This window comes from Kogia breviceps, chromosome 16 (genome assembly GCF_026419965.1).
Source record: "Kogia breviceps isolate mKogBre1 chromosome 16, mKogBre1 haplotype 1, whole genome shotgun sequence".
Taxonomy (NCBI): domain Eukaryota; kingdom Metazoa; phylum Chordata; class Mammalia; order Artiodactyla; family Physeteridae; genus Kogia; species Kogia breviceps.
In genome coordinates, this window is record NC_081325.1 from 77,247,591 (window position 1) to 77,264,179 (window position 16,589).

At 42.6% G+C, this 16,589-nt stretch overlaps 1 protein-coding gene across 2 annotated transcripts in view; it reads right to left on the minus strand.

The window, feature by feature from the left end:
• Nucleotides 1-592: 592 nt before the first annotated feature.
• The window catches only part of ANKRD10 (ankyrin repeat domain 10), a 33,047-nt gene continuing 17,050 nt past the window's right edge, over nucleotides 593-16,589 (minus strand). Inside the window, exons 4-6 of one of the 2 annotated variants that reach the window (XM_059041929.2) lie at nucleotides 13,834-14,069; nucleotides 5,448-5,537; nucleotides 593-2,223 (exon numbers count right to left, since the gene is read on the minus strand). In XM_059041929.2, the coding sequence (XP_058897912.1) occupies nucleotides 1,748-2,223; nucleotides 5,448-5,537; nucleotides 13,834-14,069 (802 nt within the window). In that variant the 3' untranslated portion in view covers nucleotides 593-1,747. Of the gene's footprint in view, nucleotides 2,986-5,447; nucleotides 5,538-13,833; nucleotides 14,070-16,589 lie in introns of both variants that reach the window. The other variant, XM_067016745.1, reaches the window with a different exon arrangement.

The following is a 16,589-nucleotide window of genomic DNA, read 5'->3' on the forward strand; positions in this document are numbered from 1 at the left end:
AAGGTTTCCGAGGTCGCCTGCGTCCGGGCGTGACGACTGATCCTGCACGGGAGAAGGCGGAGGTGACACGGCAGATGCTCTGACTTCTGCTCTCAGCACAGAGTAATTTTTGTGACACTTGCAAAGGCTCGTGCTCCTTCGTTTGGTCTAGTAGGTTTTTCCATAATGTACAAAAATAAACGTTTTAAATAACATACTAGGCATGCCAGAATGGCTATTCTGTTGCTGTTATTAACTAATTTATATACTTAAAAGGCTTACATTTATTAATACGTGCCGGCTCAAAGAAGTTTAGGGAATTATGGCTGTGGTCTTTTATGAAAATAAGCACGCTTATTTATGAAAATAAGCACGATCCTGTTAGCTGACGGCAATTTATACCTCTCCCTACCCCCAAGAGAGATCCAGTGAGACAACGTGTTCATAAAATTAGAGCATGTGAACAGACCAAAAGTGGTGAAAAGGACTACATGGGAGGGTCAGAGGAGTAAATGGAGTCTTACAAGCAAAATGAAAGGCCGCAGTAAAAGCCCATCCCTCCAGTCCCCCCACGGACCACGCTCACGCAGGGAAGCATACCCAGAGACACAGCGGGTGTGAGCGTCTGTTTATTCCACGTGTAAAGGACAATTTAAAAACAAAATGTTAGTAACACTCTGAGAACATTGGTTTTGTTCATCTGACACATCCTCTATCTTCACCAATTTTTATTACAAAAATCAGAAAAGTAAAAATTCATGACAATATTCGCACAGTGTGACCACTCGCTGCCTAAACAAAAGCTAATTTCTATAAAACCATAAACTTAATGCAGCTTCATTAAGAGAGATTCAAAATTCCCTCAGTTAACTGGATATACATAGTGGTACATATTTTAAAGCAGAAAACCCCAAAAAAGAAAAACAAGGAAAAAAGAAAATATAAGTCAAAAGAGTCAGTTAAATATTTTGACCTGACAGTCCCCTGCAAAGAGTAACTTCCACTACCTATAAGGGAAACCATTATCTGTGGTAAAAATCCTAGAGTCCAAGTAGGAAATGTGGAATAAAAACACATCAAATCAGAAGTCAGTCCCAGGCTGCAGGTGCTTTCAGTGAAATCCAGGGCAGTGAGCTACGCCATTAAAGAAGGGACCACTCACGTCCCCAAACCAATACGTGTGCCTAAGAGTAAGACCTTCACCACACGGCACGTAGCAAAGTTTCAATGAAAAGACTTTGAAAAAGACAAACGTTCTTCTCTTCATACGCTTCACTGCAAGAAATCTTTGTAAGGCTGTACCTTGCATAGGGAAAGAGTTGTCCTCTGTCAAAAATTCTACCGGAAAGAGTAAAAGCAAGCTCTTCAAAATGATGCCCATGCGCAAAGCGTAAATTGCCAGGCACCTCATTGACTGTCTGCAATTTATCCTGACCAGATACGATTTAATTTGACGGAAGGAAAAATGGCAATTTATGGTGATGGTATTCAAAAGAAAATACTGAGATTGGCAGCAGAAAAATTAAATTTCAAAAGTGCATCCTGAAAGAGGCCCACTGTGCCACGGAGGAGACACCTGTGCGCTAAGTACGCCTACTTGTACTCATGCTAGGACTCCACGAGAACCTGCCGAATCAGAGTGCACTTTTTCAGAAAGCTGAAGTGTAAAAAAATAGTACAAGTCGTGGCATTCCTTCAAGTCGATGCTACACTAGTATTGGGAGTTGGTCAGCAGGAGGCCTGGTGTGTCCACGAGGCGGCCTCGGCCCTACGAGCCGTGGAACAGGTGCATGGTGCCCAGGACGGCGCTGTCGTACCCCTCCTCCACCTTCACGGAGCTGGAGTGCTCTATCACACTGTTCAGCTCCGGGATGCTTTCGGCAGTGTCCCCAAACCCGTGGTAGTGTCCGTAGTGAAGGTTCTCCCCGATATCTTCCACCCAGGAAGGCCTGCTGGCTATGCAGCTACTTGGACTCCCGTTCAGGTGCAGAGAGCCGCACATCTCGGGGTTAACGCTCGTGGCCTTTTCTGGCTCTTCAGTCCCACTAACACAGGCAGAACCCTGGCTACTCGGAAACGGCGGGCCCGGAACTACTCCACCGCCAATTCCATCGGGTCCTGTTAGGCACTGGCCACTCCTGCGCTCCATCCCACTGAGCTGTGTCGCGGAGGGGACGTCCAAATGTCCCTTGATGAGACATCCATTTGTCAGTGTATTCGATACGGAGCTACTGTTTTTCGTATCTGCATTAAGAAATACACCTGTCACCAAAATTCAGAACCAGAGGGGAGGAGACAGTATAAAATGCTTCATTCCTGCTACTGTTTTAAAAGATTTATTTAGTTTCCTTTCTTTAAACAAACCAGTTCCTCTTGCAAGGCAAAAAACGGTGCATAAGTGATTTAGAAGTAAAACACAACAGAAGCATTTGCCTGGTAAGACAGGAAACATTTATAAATTTCATTAGTGTTGGGGACCCAAATGAAAGAACTTCAGCTGACAGACGTACTGCATGAAAAATACCAACAGCGGTGGCCTGGTCTCGGTTTAAGACTACTTTGGAGAGCAGTTTGAAAAATCACCACCTGTGAGAAAGTCCATCAGAACTGAACGTGTTCCCACAAAGGGTTAAAATGAATCAAAACCTTCTCCAGCTTCTAAGAAATTAGAAAGAGACAAGAAAAGCAGTCGATGAAGCACGAGAACTAAGGCGGCTCCCGGGACAAAGTCTGGCAGCGTCACGGGAGGCTCCCCAGAGCGCCCCCTCCAGGCCGGGGACGCGCACACGGGAATAGGGACAGGGAGTGCTTTCCTCAGCAACACGCGAATCACACGGCACTTCTGCAAAATGCCACAGCAGCACCGGCAGACTGCGGGAAGAACCACGAATGCTAGCGAGCCCGCGCGTACAGTCTTGGGCCAGGGGCACAGCTCTGAAGAGTTTCTTCTGAGTTCAGCAATTACAGTGACTATGTCTCCAAGGCTCCACTTTCAAAAACCATCATCTGCACATACAGACATCTGTTAAGAGGGAGATGTCTTACGGGGAAAAAATGTCGATCACAGAACGTTTGGACACATGGGAATAGGCAGTTAATTACAAGGTATTTTCTGTATAGTGAAACTCAAGGATTAATATTCACGTTCACAGGAATTCACAGAACAGTACAGAGAATGATCTAAAACTATGACTTGCTTAATGATGTTAAAATCTACCCCAATGTTCTGCACTGTTCAAGTAAAGTGTGACATTAAATACAGAAGCACTGACTCCGTAACCTCTAGGATGAGGACACACAGGCGTGTGTCCCACGCCCCTAACATCCCGCACACTATGACCCCCGACTGGCACCCAGACATAGGTTTCTGTGTGTCCTGAAAATCTTTCTGATGACAAAAACATCACATCTTGTTCAACGAACAAAAACATCTTCTAAACGTTCTATTAATCATCAAGTTTCTGGCAGTTTAAGTGACACAGTTTAACAGCCGCTATAAATTCTTCAGCGGATTATGGATTATTTCTTTTCAAATTGAACAACAGATTTTCTATTTAGTTAAACTTAAGGCTGGAGAACAAGTGTTTCAAGAACTAAACATGAGGTAAAATTAAAAATAAAACAAGTTATTCCCAGGGAAATATTTATTTTTTCCCCCCAAATAAACAGCTTTTCCTGGGTAATAAAACTCATGAGCAGGATGTTGACCTCGATAGTTACTAAGACAACTTATACTACTACTAACCAAGACAGAAATGATATTTTTAGGTGACTGGGCCTCAGAAGTCCGAGTTAACTAGACTGATTTTTTTTGCTTAATGTTCACTGCATATGTATCATTCTTCTCTGGTGCCCAGCTAAAGTCAAGTAGCTCCATTATGCATTCTCAAACTCAAGGCCAGTTGTAACCCCGTGTCATCAGGAAACATCTAGTAAGTCTGAGCATATGAGAGCAGCAAACCTCCCAGAGACTGGCTAAGAGCTCAGGCTGCTGGGTCAGACCCGCAGCTGCCGACGGCCGGCAGGGCTGCCCAGGGCCGCCTGTACACTCTGCTCCAACGCGCCTTCCAGGACTCCCCTCCTCCACCCCACCCCCTCACCCACCTACTGCAAGTGATCTCTAGCAATCCCATGCCTTTTGTTTATTCAGTCAGAGAGTGTTATAAACGAAGTGATGCAAAACACGGGGAATGCTTACTTGGCACCTATCATATGGGATGAGTTGAGTTGAAACAATGGCCTTTTCAACGTTAGGTTCAAGAGCGGCATTCAATTTAACCCGAACACCGAGGGAATTAATGTTTGAAGATTAAAGAGTGATTACTTCTGCCTTTTTAAAAGCATGTAGCAATGCCATTTTTTAAAAAGCTGGCTTTGAGTTCTGTTATTTATCTTTAGCCAAGATCTTTAAATGTATTATCCAATCAGAATTGCCCTTGGAAAATCTACCCACTTCATTTAAGTATTTGCCAAAATGGTGACTCCATCCGTAACAATTCTGTAGCTTCTAGAAAGATGTACACATTTTCTTTTCATCTTAGTGAACAAAAACGATTTTTTTTCATGTACCTCTGGGAAACAATATAATCTTTTATCCCCAGTAAAGAATTTAGCATACAGATATAGTAATAAAACTTTTAAAAAACCAGCATCTATTTCCAAATATATTAACACATTAAGAGAATGGCTAAAATGTTTTCATGGTCACCTAGATAAAAGAATGGTAGAAAAAAGCATTAGCTAAATGGCTAAATCTTGAAGTAGTAAAAGAAACAAAGCCCTTACCTTTTAAAAACCAAAAATGACTATCAACTGTTTTAATACACTAAAAATTTTAGTGAGAAAATGTGTTTTGTGAGACACGGCGCTCAGCCTCTCAGTAGATTCAGAGTGAGCGCCACACAAACCAAAGCAACCAGGAGCGCCGAGTTAGAGATTTCACAGTGGCCCGACTGGTTACAAGTCAAAACCACAACATCTACTAGTTCTCAGTGTTTACAGCCAGACATTCCTTTTGCTGTTTATCGCCTCGAAATTACTAGCCATAGATGTTCGTCTGGTATAGTCACCCCAAGGTCCTATGTCAGAAAATGAAAAATGTGAAACCTCATTAAAATCAAACAAGGCACATGAAGCAAAAGCCTCAAATCAAAATAGGAAGATTGCACTTATATTTTTCATATCCATAAAATGCACCAAAACACTTCTCCTTATAGCTACAAACTTGTCCAAGATATGCAAATTAGAGCATAACATTCTTTAAAACACTGGACAAAGTGCAAAAATTGCTTGAGCGAACGCATGTTAGAAATAACACGCGTACTGGTTCTTGCAACGGCAGGGGGTCTGCATTGCTGAAACGGTATAGATTTCTATTTCTTTCGGTCCAACGGAACCACCCTCCTGCTGTTTGCTGTCTTCGACCATTGGACCGCTGCTGCGGCTAACAGGAAACTGTCCACTCCCACCTGTTACAAACTCTCTATCGACGTGCATGCTGTCGGCCTCGTCTTCCGCCTCGCCATTCAGGAGCGGCATGGGGTCATCCGAGCTTTGAGCTGCACAGAAAACAAAGGCAATTTTAGGTTCCCTACACCGAAGCAGAGGACTTTAACACAGATGCTTCGCATTCCTTGTTGTCAGAGCACTGGACGCTCCAAAACTGTCAGATAACTTTACAATCTACGGACTATTAATGGACTTGGCACGCTACCGATAAACTTACTTTCCCCAATAGAAGACAATTCCTCAAATGTGCAGTTTCGATGAAAAGTCATGGCATTTCAGATACCTACTTGAGATTTACTTGTCGGCATAAATTTTCATTTAGGGCTGTTATTTGGACAATGTAAAGCAGTTATACAACTCAAGAGACGTTTCTAAATAGTTTTAAAGATTCAGGACACTCTATGTTAGGCCCCCATATGTTCCTTTAGTTGTTTTTCATAAAGAAATGACAATTCTTGAACAAATAAAAACCACTAAAACGGTCCTCAAATTAAAAAAAAAAATTTAACTTACTTCATTAACAGAAAATAAAGTAAAAGCCAAGATTAAGACAGGTTTGTCTTAATCTTAATGCACTGCCCGAGAGCAGCTCTGGCCCTCTGCACCAAGATGCAACGCAACTGGCAACACCCACTAAACGTCTGGGTTCCAAGACATTTGGAAAGGATGCTACGCACGCACCTTTCCTATGAGACTCCCACTCCTGCATCTTGGAGAACAGCTCATGTTCACACCTGGCCACTACTCCAGGGGTCACATACTCTGTGCAGCAATACCTCCTGCAACCCCCAGGCAGCCTGCTTCTCGGGAGCAGCCACTCTCATGCAGCGTATGGCTCGCCAGTCTTAAGGAGCATGCATTTTTACAAAACTGAATCCAACGAAAATCACTTTCATGCCTCGCCTTTATTCATTTACCATGGCATGAATGCATCCCATCAACTAAATTCAGAAGGATCTTTCAAGTTGAATAACCCACTGTATGGCTGGATTACAGTTCACCCACCACCCAGCTCCCCACTGCAGTGTGGGTGGCTCCTTTCCTTTCCTATCATGAATACACCATAACTAACATTCCTATAAATGCACCTTTGCATACACTTCTGGTTCTTTCCCAAGATAAACTAGAATGATTTCTGGGTCAGAGGCTATATACAACAAATAAGTAACAACTTTCAGTGTAATTTCTTTCAAATAAGCATTTAAAAACAGACACACCTGAACTGTGCAGCTTCAATTACTTCTAACTTTAGACACACACGAGTCATTTTCAATATAGGAGCATATCAGTTCCAGAGTATTCTCCAAACTGTTGCAAGTTTTAAATGAAAAAAAGTCTTAATAAAAGAGAAACACAAATTCTCAATGATCAGTATATGGAAGAAACAGAAACAGAGCCGTGTGATTTGTGCAGCTGAGAAAAAATCTGCACAGGTATGAAGCCAAAAGCACCCTACAGATAGAGGTGACTTAATGCCAGAGGCGACAAACTGAGGACTTCAGTCTTTTGTGAAGCTTTTCTTAATCCTCCACAGGCCCCAAATCAGTGATAGGCTAGGCTCCATCTTCACTATGAAACAAGGTACTTTCAAAAAGTCAGTGGTAAACAGGACACCTTAGAAAATGGGGGGGGGGGGGGAGGCTGGGAGAGGGACGTTCCAGGTACCAGTTGACAAAAGCCTCACAACCTTCAGGAGTTCTTGGTCAGTCACCGCAGAGATGAGGGGCCTGCAGTAGCAAGGCCCACGTCTGATGAGCCAGATCAGGCCATTTACTGAGAACCAGTGCAGGCTATCGGGGCAAAGCCACAAACGTCCTCGTACAAAAGGTCAGACTTCACTGGGGATACAGTGCAGATAGCTTTATGTAGCCATACTCTGAACGCCTGGTTTTGTTCTGGAATTCAGGGCCAGTGTTCCTTGGGGAAAGTGACATCTAGGTTACAGTGGCAATTTCAGATCTCTGAAAAGCAGGTTTTAAAAAGAAAGCTGACAGGTGAGACACGAGGAACCCCCTCCTCCCCCAAAAGTGCAACGAGAAAACAGCTTCATGAAGGCAGGGGATGTGTCTCTTCACTCCCCAAGCCCAGTGCCTGGCAGTGTTCCATCGATGACTGATGCCCAGGCTCTAGCCAGAAAAGGCACACACACAGAAAGCAAGCAAAACTATTAAGAGTAACGAGAGTAATCATATCTCAGGTCAGACTAGCTATAAAATGAAAAAGGACAGTAGGGCAGACCTGCCACTAGGGGGCCAGACGAGCTGGTGGCAAAGGGAGGGATTTTCAAGATAAAAGCGGGTACAGAGGAGCGGGCACAATACCACCTTAAAGCAGAGACTGATCCCTTAACCAGAGGCCTACGCAGTGCACTAGGGACGCTATCCTTTTACACGTCTTTTGTTCATGCGGGTAGTTGCTCACCAATAGAGCGGGATAAACATGAAACAGACCAAAGCTTTCAGATTCTAGTAAAAGAAACTCTTGAACGTGGGAGGCATATGCTAATACAAACAGCCTGGAATTTAATTACTCTCTCCGTAGATACGCAACCTTTGCAAGGCGTTTTTCCCGTACAGGCTCCATCTGCCAGGATGTGCAGCCACCTGGCTGCTAACCTAGCTGCCTAGAACCCTGGGTGATGTATTTCACATCGATGCCTTCACGTCTTTACTTCTAGCACCTGGAGACAGGAAGGGCTCAAACAGCTCGATGGGAGCACTCAGATTGTAATCATTTACCTTTAAAAACTGCACTATACGCCATGAAATTATAATTGGCCTTTCAGAATTTTGAAGGACGCTGCATCTGGACTCAACTCCTTTCTTTCCAGCCACGGAGCACGCCACCTGCGGCATTTTCTCCCAACACAACTATCGCCATTGCCAAAGGAACTGCCAAAATACTCCATGCCGCGTCTGAGAAAAGTGGCTTGCAGACATTTCAGAAAAAAAAAACATTTTCTTCCAAAAGTATCCATTTTGATTCTATTTGTTTTAGAAAAGAAGCACTTTCCCTTCCCATCTTCCTATTCCAGTTTAAAGGGAAAAAAATACCGAACATTTGTAAAAAGCGTCCTTATCTTTTGACTGCCAAAGCAGGTATTTGTTGACTAGACATGACTTCAACACACGTTACACGATGCGTATTTATGACAGAAAATCACCTAGGATTGGCTCAAAATAAACGCTCCCAGTTTTCTTCCCCCAGAGGTGGAGTCATGACCAGGTGTGCTGCCTAAGGAGCCCCTCATCCTTGACTTTGGGGCCAGTAAAGATGCTCCATTCGGGAAGGTGCCCAGGGCAACACAGAAATCCGCATCTGAATTTTCATCTAAGACTCGAGAGTTGAAAAACACTCCTAAAGCCAGATACTAGTGAGATTCCAGAACTATATAAACTATTTCTGATCAAGGAGTTTTAAAACACAGGAAAAGCCTTCCTTCACTTTTAAAGACAGGGAGGGGTCCGCAGCATTACAGAAACTGTGCCATCAAGGAAGCTTACTTTCGTGCCGGCTAGGTCAACGGAGGTAGATGTGCCTTTACACGCAGAACACGCACACAGAGGATTCGGACTGCCAGGCACATTACAAGGCACATCTAGGGCTTAGGAGAAACGCCTCATCAGACTTAACTTTTACGGCAAGGAAATCTCTTACTAGGCAAAAGCCAGTCTACACAGTCTCGTGCTTTAAGATGTGAACATTTCGTTAGGTAACAGGGCACCACTCCCTGGACACAACCCACACAGCTGACACCATGCGATGTGCGAACGCTGCCAAGCACTTTCACCCAGCGGGTCCGATGCAGCCTGGGGCCAGGGGACCCACTAGTGGTTCACAGTCCTCTGTGCCTCTTGAGGGGGCCAGCGTGGGAAATCCTAGGTGCTGACCCACAACCAAGGTTTCCTCACACCCCTCTGGCCTTCCCACTGAACTGGGAGCTCTGACCTCCCCATGAAAGGAACCAGGAAGGAAATGTTTCCTTAGTGGTTTCCCTGCATTACTAATTACAACCGTTCTCTTCTACTACACAGTACATTTTACCCAGATAACGACCTTTGCAAAGAAAGGTCCCGTTAAAACCACATCAGCGCATAAAGGCAGTAGGAAGGTGGTTCTACCACACGGTGGCCTTTCGTGGGACTCCTGCCATGGCCTCAACTGCAGCAGACTGGGGGTGGGGAAATTCAATAGGGCAGGTTAGTGAAGATGCCAAGGACACGGAAGGGAAGGTGCATGTGACACAGACCACTTGGAACAACGCGTGCCACGACCTGGCCCTGGCTGATTCCCGCTGCCGCTGCCACAACGTGCAGAGGACGAGGTGCACGAGGTTTGCCGACCCCAAGACTAAAACGGAAAATCACTTGGTTCTTAAATGTCATTCATTCAGATCGTATTTATAAAGTGCTATGTCTTTGGGGACTGAGATAAAACCATCATTTGTTACTGCAACGCAATTAGGAATGTTCTCTGGTCAATTTTTAAAGGCAAATACGGCCATTTACCGCAAGTTTGAGAACACTAAAGACACGCCAGAAGTTATTGAAGTCTTTTGTGTGTGTCGCACACGTAGAACTACATTACCAATGTGATTTCTATCATCTGAAGTTTTAAGTCATTAGCTAACCTGTATCACTTAACAAGCTCCTTAAGCCACACCCATCCTTTCTCCTTGTCTTTTTAAGCCGGGTCAAAAGAACAGTTCAGAGCAGGAAGTGGAGGGAGAATCTCTGTTAAATTCCTCCTGGGGATCCTCTGAGCCACTTCCTACTGCTGACTTTAAGCTAAGCCATGACGTATCTTTCCTAAACGGTGTTTGATGTTAAATACCTAACACGTGACATATGAGAGGCTAAGCTCAGTAATACATCTATTTGACTAAAACAGAACCGTGAAGTCAACCTAACACGTGAGGTCTGGCACCACCACAGCCTCCTACTGACGGCCGACTGTTACCCCAAAACAAACCTGGAGGTTCCTGGGCCAGTCTGTAACTCACACTGCGTCTCCCCAGTGAGCACTCTGGAGAGGCACCCCAACAATTATGGATTAAAAACAAGATGAAAAGTTCCTCTCATGGATGGGAGTGGCATTCTTCTCTATCCTGGACCACTGATAATTTGGACAAGTTTTCCAGGAATACATCTGGGAATAATTGCAGTTACTCCTGAAGACTAACTAGAATGCTAACAGACCTAACACAAATTTTCCTGAGCAGTGAAGTCCCGAGGTCCACCTGTCATTCCATCCTGAGCAAACGGTCGGTAAACAGGGAGGAAAAGAAAACCCAACCAACCCCAAACCTAGTTATATACTGATACTTCCTTGCACCATCCTAAATGAACAAAATCCATACCGGGGAAAATGCTACCCCAAAGTACTTTTCATTTATATCAACCACCCACATAGCTTTGGATTTTACTTCACCTTCGCGAGGTTCTGACCAGAGTGCATTGTGATACTGGCGTGAATGACCGCATGAAAGGCATTCACAGTATGAATGTCTGCAGTACAACTTGCTTCCAAGGACAGTCTGCATTTGAGCAGAACAAATTATCGCTGCATCACGTTCTCTTACATCAATAAGGTTTCCATGGGAAAAATTACTCCAATTACCTTAAAATATCTGAAAACAGTTTATTACTCCTCTCTCTTTGGAAAGGAGTAGGTAATGTTCACATTTGTGATTCCAAACTTTAAAAAAAAGTTAGAGTCAATTTTACAGGACACATACATCTATCTTTAAGAGTTGGCTCAGCCAGAAACATTTCTGGAAGTGATTGCTTTTGTGAGTATATATTCCACACTAAAAACATCAACATGTGTAGTTATTAAATTCTAGTAAGACAGAATAGACTAAGTTTATTGATAAGGTCCACGCTATGCATTTATGCAGCCAAGATATTATTCCAGGCATCTATTTTTAAAACAGCAAACTTAAGTTGCCCCCCAAAAGATTTAAAATTTCTCTAATTACTTTTACATGTGAAGTTATTCAAAGATGTATTTTATAGGCATATGTTACACAAGGGGGTAAACATATTTTTTTACTCTGGCATGAGAACTAAAAACTTATCTACAAAATGAGTAATTCAGAATGAGCAAAACCTCAAGCTCATACATTTATACAGTGAATCAAAACAAGATGTCAGAAATTAAATGAAAGTGAACTAAAGCAACATACCAAAAAATAAATAAAACACACACACACACACACACACACACACAAAAACCCCAGTCACAGAATGTAAATAATTATACAGCTATTGAAGCCAACTATTATTTCACTTAGAAAATGCAGGCAGTTGGGAAGGAAAACCTTGTTTCAGTAACTGAGAATTACTGCCCCAATACCCCATTCACAGTGAGTATGTTATGGTACAAAGAAAAAAAGAGACACCTTCTCCCAGAGAAAAGAAAAAGGAGCGCAGGGGCACGGGTGGGGGACAAAGGCCCATCTGTTCTGCACACGCATTCACACACATGCACAATCCTGAGTGACACGTGGGCTGAACCTCAGGGGCCAGTAGCCGAGCGAGGGCCGGAAACAGGAGCTGAGAAGTCAGGTAGGTGCACGTGCTGAGGGTGAGAAGACGCCTCTCTCTCCAGGTGCACTGGAGCAACACTCAGGCCTAGGTGTGTGTAATCATCACCTGCAAACTCAAACGCCAGTGGGCTCCAACCCCACCTTCTTCTCAGCTGGCACCCTCGACCTGAGCGCGAGGGAGGGTGCTTTGGGAAAGCTGCACTGTGAGTTCAACGTGCAAAACACCAATCCCTAACCCGGCCAACCAAGATGAACCCCCGCCTAGAGGAGGAAAATAAAATCTCCCAAATACCTGCATGATTATTCAAACCCAACGTGTGCACCCCCGGGGGCTGGGAAACGAGCTCTTAAGTTTTAGGAATCCTTGGAAAGGCTTGAAAGAGATACTTCAGTAAGAAGATACTGGCCAATTCAACCAAACTTAAAACCAGATGAGCCTAGTTTAAAACTCTTTAGGTACATTTGAGTCTTCTTAGAATGTTAAGTGACATCCTTTTAAAAAAACTAAACAGAATTTAAGATTTATCCTATACACTAACATGATATGGACACCCGTCCAATTCTTGCATGAGGTCATAGAGCGAAGCTAACAATACCATCCCCAAATTATTAACCAGGCATTAAACAAAACAAGGAATACTTTTTGAAGTTTAGACATACCTTCAGGTTGTGCATATGATTTTTATACCCTTCTAAAAACTATTAGGCCCGTAACTTACAAAAGCTATGAATTTGAGAAACTATTACTCTTAAGTTCATACATTCATTTCTATAGAAAAGTCACATAATCACAAGTTTTTATACTGACCAACATTTAAAAAGTTGTGACGATGATACAATTTTATTGACTCTGTAGGAAAAATGTTTTTGTTTGGATAGACTCCAGTTACACAAAAGAGGCACAGCACTGGAAAGAGGATAAAGCTGACACATTAAAGTCAACTGCAACTAGCCACTCAGGTTCTTCTCAGACTACACTTGTATAGTTGTTTCTTTTTAAAGCCAAAGGGCACAACTTTGTATTTCTCTTCGGCAAATCTTACCTGAGCGCATAATTTCACCATGATTACTTTTCACCGTCATCTCTAAATTTCCCTTTCCATGTAAGTTTGCTAAATATTCCTGCCAAGCTAGTAATTCTTAATTTTTTTCCCCCTAAATGAAAGGGAGATTTTTTTCCCTCAACCATAAGGAGTGACTTAGCCGACTCTGCGTATTTACAAACCCCGAAACTATCTAAAGATAAAAAGGTGGAAGAACACTTAAAACTAAAATAACTTACCTTAGAGACTCAAGTCCTCAATGTCAAAGTGGCACACCGGGCCTTGCTGTGACAAACACACACCACACTGTGTCCAATGCAAACATCTACCTTCGCAGGTGTGAAATTATATTTTACTATCAGAGCAACAACTGTTGTAAGCCCAGGAAAATTCACAGGGAAAAAAAAATGAGGCACAGGGGCAGATTTTTTTTTAATAGTTGTATTTCAAACAGGTACAACAAACGAGAAAAAGCTAATTCATGGCAGGTAAACCTAGGTGTGCAGAAAGTTATATACACACAATTACACTTCAGCTGTCAACACTGCCCTCTCATATCCTCCCCTTTCGTTAAATGGCCAATCTTCAAAGTGGCAACACAGGAAAAACTCCTCCATCACTGCACCAGAGTCCTCCAGGCACAGTACCCCTTACGTGAAGGAGTCATCTCGAAGGCGCTTTCAGCCATAAAAAAGAAAAGACGTTAAGGAAAGGAAACAAGTTTGCTCTTTCCCACCCACAAAGTGGTCTCACCTGTGGTTCTAGCTTTCTTTACTCCAAAGGGCTCCGACTCTTCCAAGCACCTCTTGCGATTTGTTCCCACACTAATGTGATTAGGAAATACATTCGGGTGGCCCCCATTTAAGGGGCCACTGTTATAGAAAGGATTCAGATGACAATTCTGGAGGTTCAAGAGAAACTGGGTACACTCTTGGAAACCCTGGGTTTGAGCAATGTCTGCTGCCGTCAGGCCACTGGCATTTCTCAGGCTGTACGACACAAAAACACTGAATTACATCCCATTACCGTTTTCATGTGGTCTCTGCTCCTGCTGAACTGACTAACTATCTGAAGGTGATATGAAAGAGCATACAGATTTACAGCAAGTCTGAATTAAAGAAGGAGTTACGCATCCTAGCTCTGTAACTAACTTCTCTTATGCACATTTGATTACTAAGCAAGATTTGGGAGATAGTAATTTTAAAATCAATATACTAAACTTAAAAAAAAGGCATCTTCCTATTTAACTTCTCAAAATCATTTTTTATGTTAGTCTGAAGAATGTAAATTTATGCTAACTTCAGACTTCACCTGAAACTGAATTCTATATTATCTGCACTTAATTTTAATAATCCATTCCTTTAGCTCGAATAAAATCATAACAAACAAACATGTACTGAATTGTCCATGGCATTTATAACAATCGGCTTCCTAAAAAAAGGCAACTGGCTTAAAGACAAGCCAGAATTTGTGCTAACATGTGACACTATAAGTGGAAGTTTAGAAGGATGTCCTGAGACTAATTTATCATCAGACTGGATGGAGATCTGAAAAGCTGAGTTTTTTGTGTTTTGTTTTTTTGGCCTTAGGAAAACGTGCAGAAGTTCAGAGCATGAGTGGGTGTTTCCTTCTAATACTGTCCTAGGAACTCATCCCCCTAGGCCGAGTCCTACTATCAAAAAGAATCAACACCACCCACGTGGCTAATAACATTAACAAGTAAAGGTCCGATGTCCTCTGCATTAGCTAAGAGTCAGACTAAATCAGAAGTGGTGGCAGCATATAAATGAGAGCTTTTTAAATAAGATGAATACGAAAGAACCAGTTGAAATTGTAAATCTTAATTAGGAAACAACAAAAACTGAGGGAACAAAAGCAACTCCACATTGAAGTTCCCCTGGAAGACAAGAAAATACACTGCCCTGTGAAATGAATCTGTAAAAAAGCAAGACAGGCTGTTAGCTGCATGCTGATGCGCTGAAACCAGAGAAGCCCTGAAGGGCCAAGGCAGCACCACACCCCCCAGTGAGCTCTGCCACAGACAGTGCGGCTGTGACCAAACACAGGCCTCGTCTTGTTCCCAAAAGAACAGGGCACCACCCTGGACGCTTTTTCCCTAGATTAACGTGAATGAAAAAAAAGCCATTTCAGAGAGAAAACTACAGAATGAGGGACAAGTAAATGGATTTTCCAGTTTAAAGATGACAATAAGCCCTGTATTCCTACTTCCAGCCGTCATACTCAGAAGGTTCCAAACGCAGAAATGACAAATCTCTATACTTTTGGATAATCACTAAATATGTTTCCACTTTTAAAGCATGAGATAAAGAAATGTATCATACATTTTGAAGAAAGGCAAAGGCCCAAACTCAATCTGAGCAAATACAAAAGAGACAAAACTTGAAAATTCCCCAAACCAACAATATTTTCTTAAAAATATAAGGCAGCTGTGTGCAGGGCTACTGGGAACTAAAATTGACATTTTTATTTGGTTTCATGGCTATGATTTCTGATAAACATTCTAAAATTTCATAATATTTTGATATATGAATTAAATAGAGAGGAAATATCAAAGTTTGGGTAAAGTGAATTACATTAGTTATGTGCATAAAAAATGATCACATACTTGATTTTTAATATCAACACGTTATAGAAATTTAAAATTCAAGCAAGTGTAAAACTGGATAATTTTTTAAATGGTGTATTTCATTTTCAGAAGATATCATGAGTGAATGGTCCAAACAGGTCTACTCTATCAACAATTTGAACAGAATAAGTAGCCGCATTAACGTTAAAAAAAAAATTAACTGTACACAATTTGCAAAGACAAAGACCCAGAATATAAGCAAAGTTTAAAAAATGATCATTTCTATAGATAAATATGAACTTGCTCTCCAAAAATTAAAGAATACAGAAATAAGAAGCTGCTGCTTAAAATCAGGACAAATAACGCTGACAGTAAAGATTACTCCTCAGCGGATGATAAAATAAAGAACAGCACACAGATTTTTACATGGCATTTACCACCCTAAATGCCAGTTCACCGAAGAAAGCTGAGATGCTCAGGGAGCATGCCAACTTTTCTAAGTCACTGAAAACAGCAACATTCAAACTACACTCAATTCCTTTACTCTTAATTCAGAAACCGAACAGTAGACTGAATCTGAGTTAGAATAGCAAGTTTACTGTTCTTCCAAGGAAATATAGCCTTAAAGAAAAAGAGCAAGTGCACGCCAACATCCAGAGACCACGGAGGCTGTAAACGTCTGGGTGGGAGCACCCAGATAGCGCCTGAGTGAGCACAGGCAGCATCCCCTGCCCCGTCCCCACTACCACGAGTGGTCCCGACACCTGCACAGCACTCGGCTTGGACGAAGCCAACCAGATTTCCAGGTGGTGTGAAGTACTATCTTCAAAACTCCAAAGAACAGTCACTAGACTCAACTCACGCTATGTACTCCTCATGTGTGGACCAAGCAAGTAAGAACAATCACAAGCCGAAGTGAACT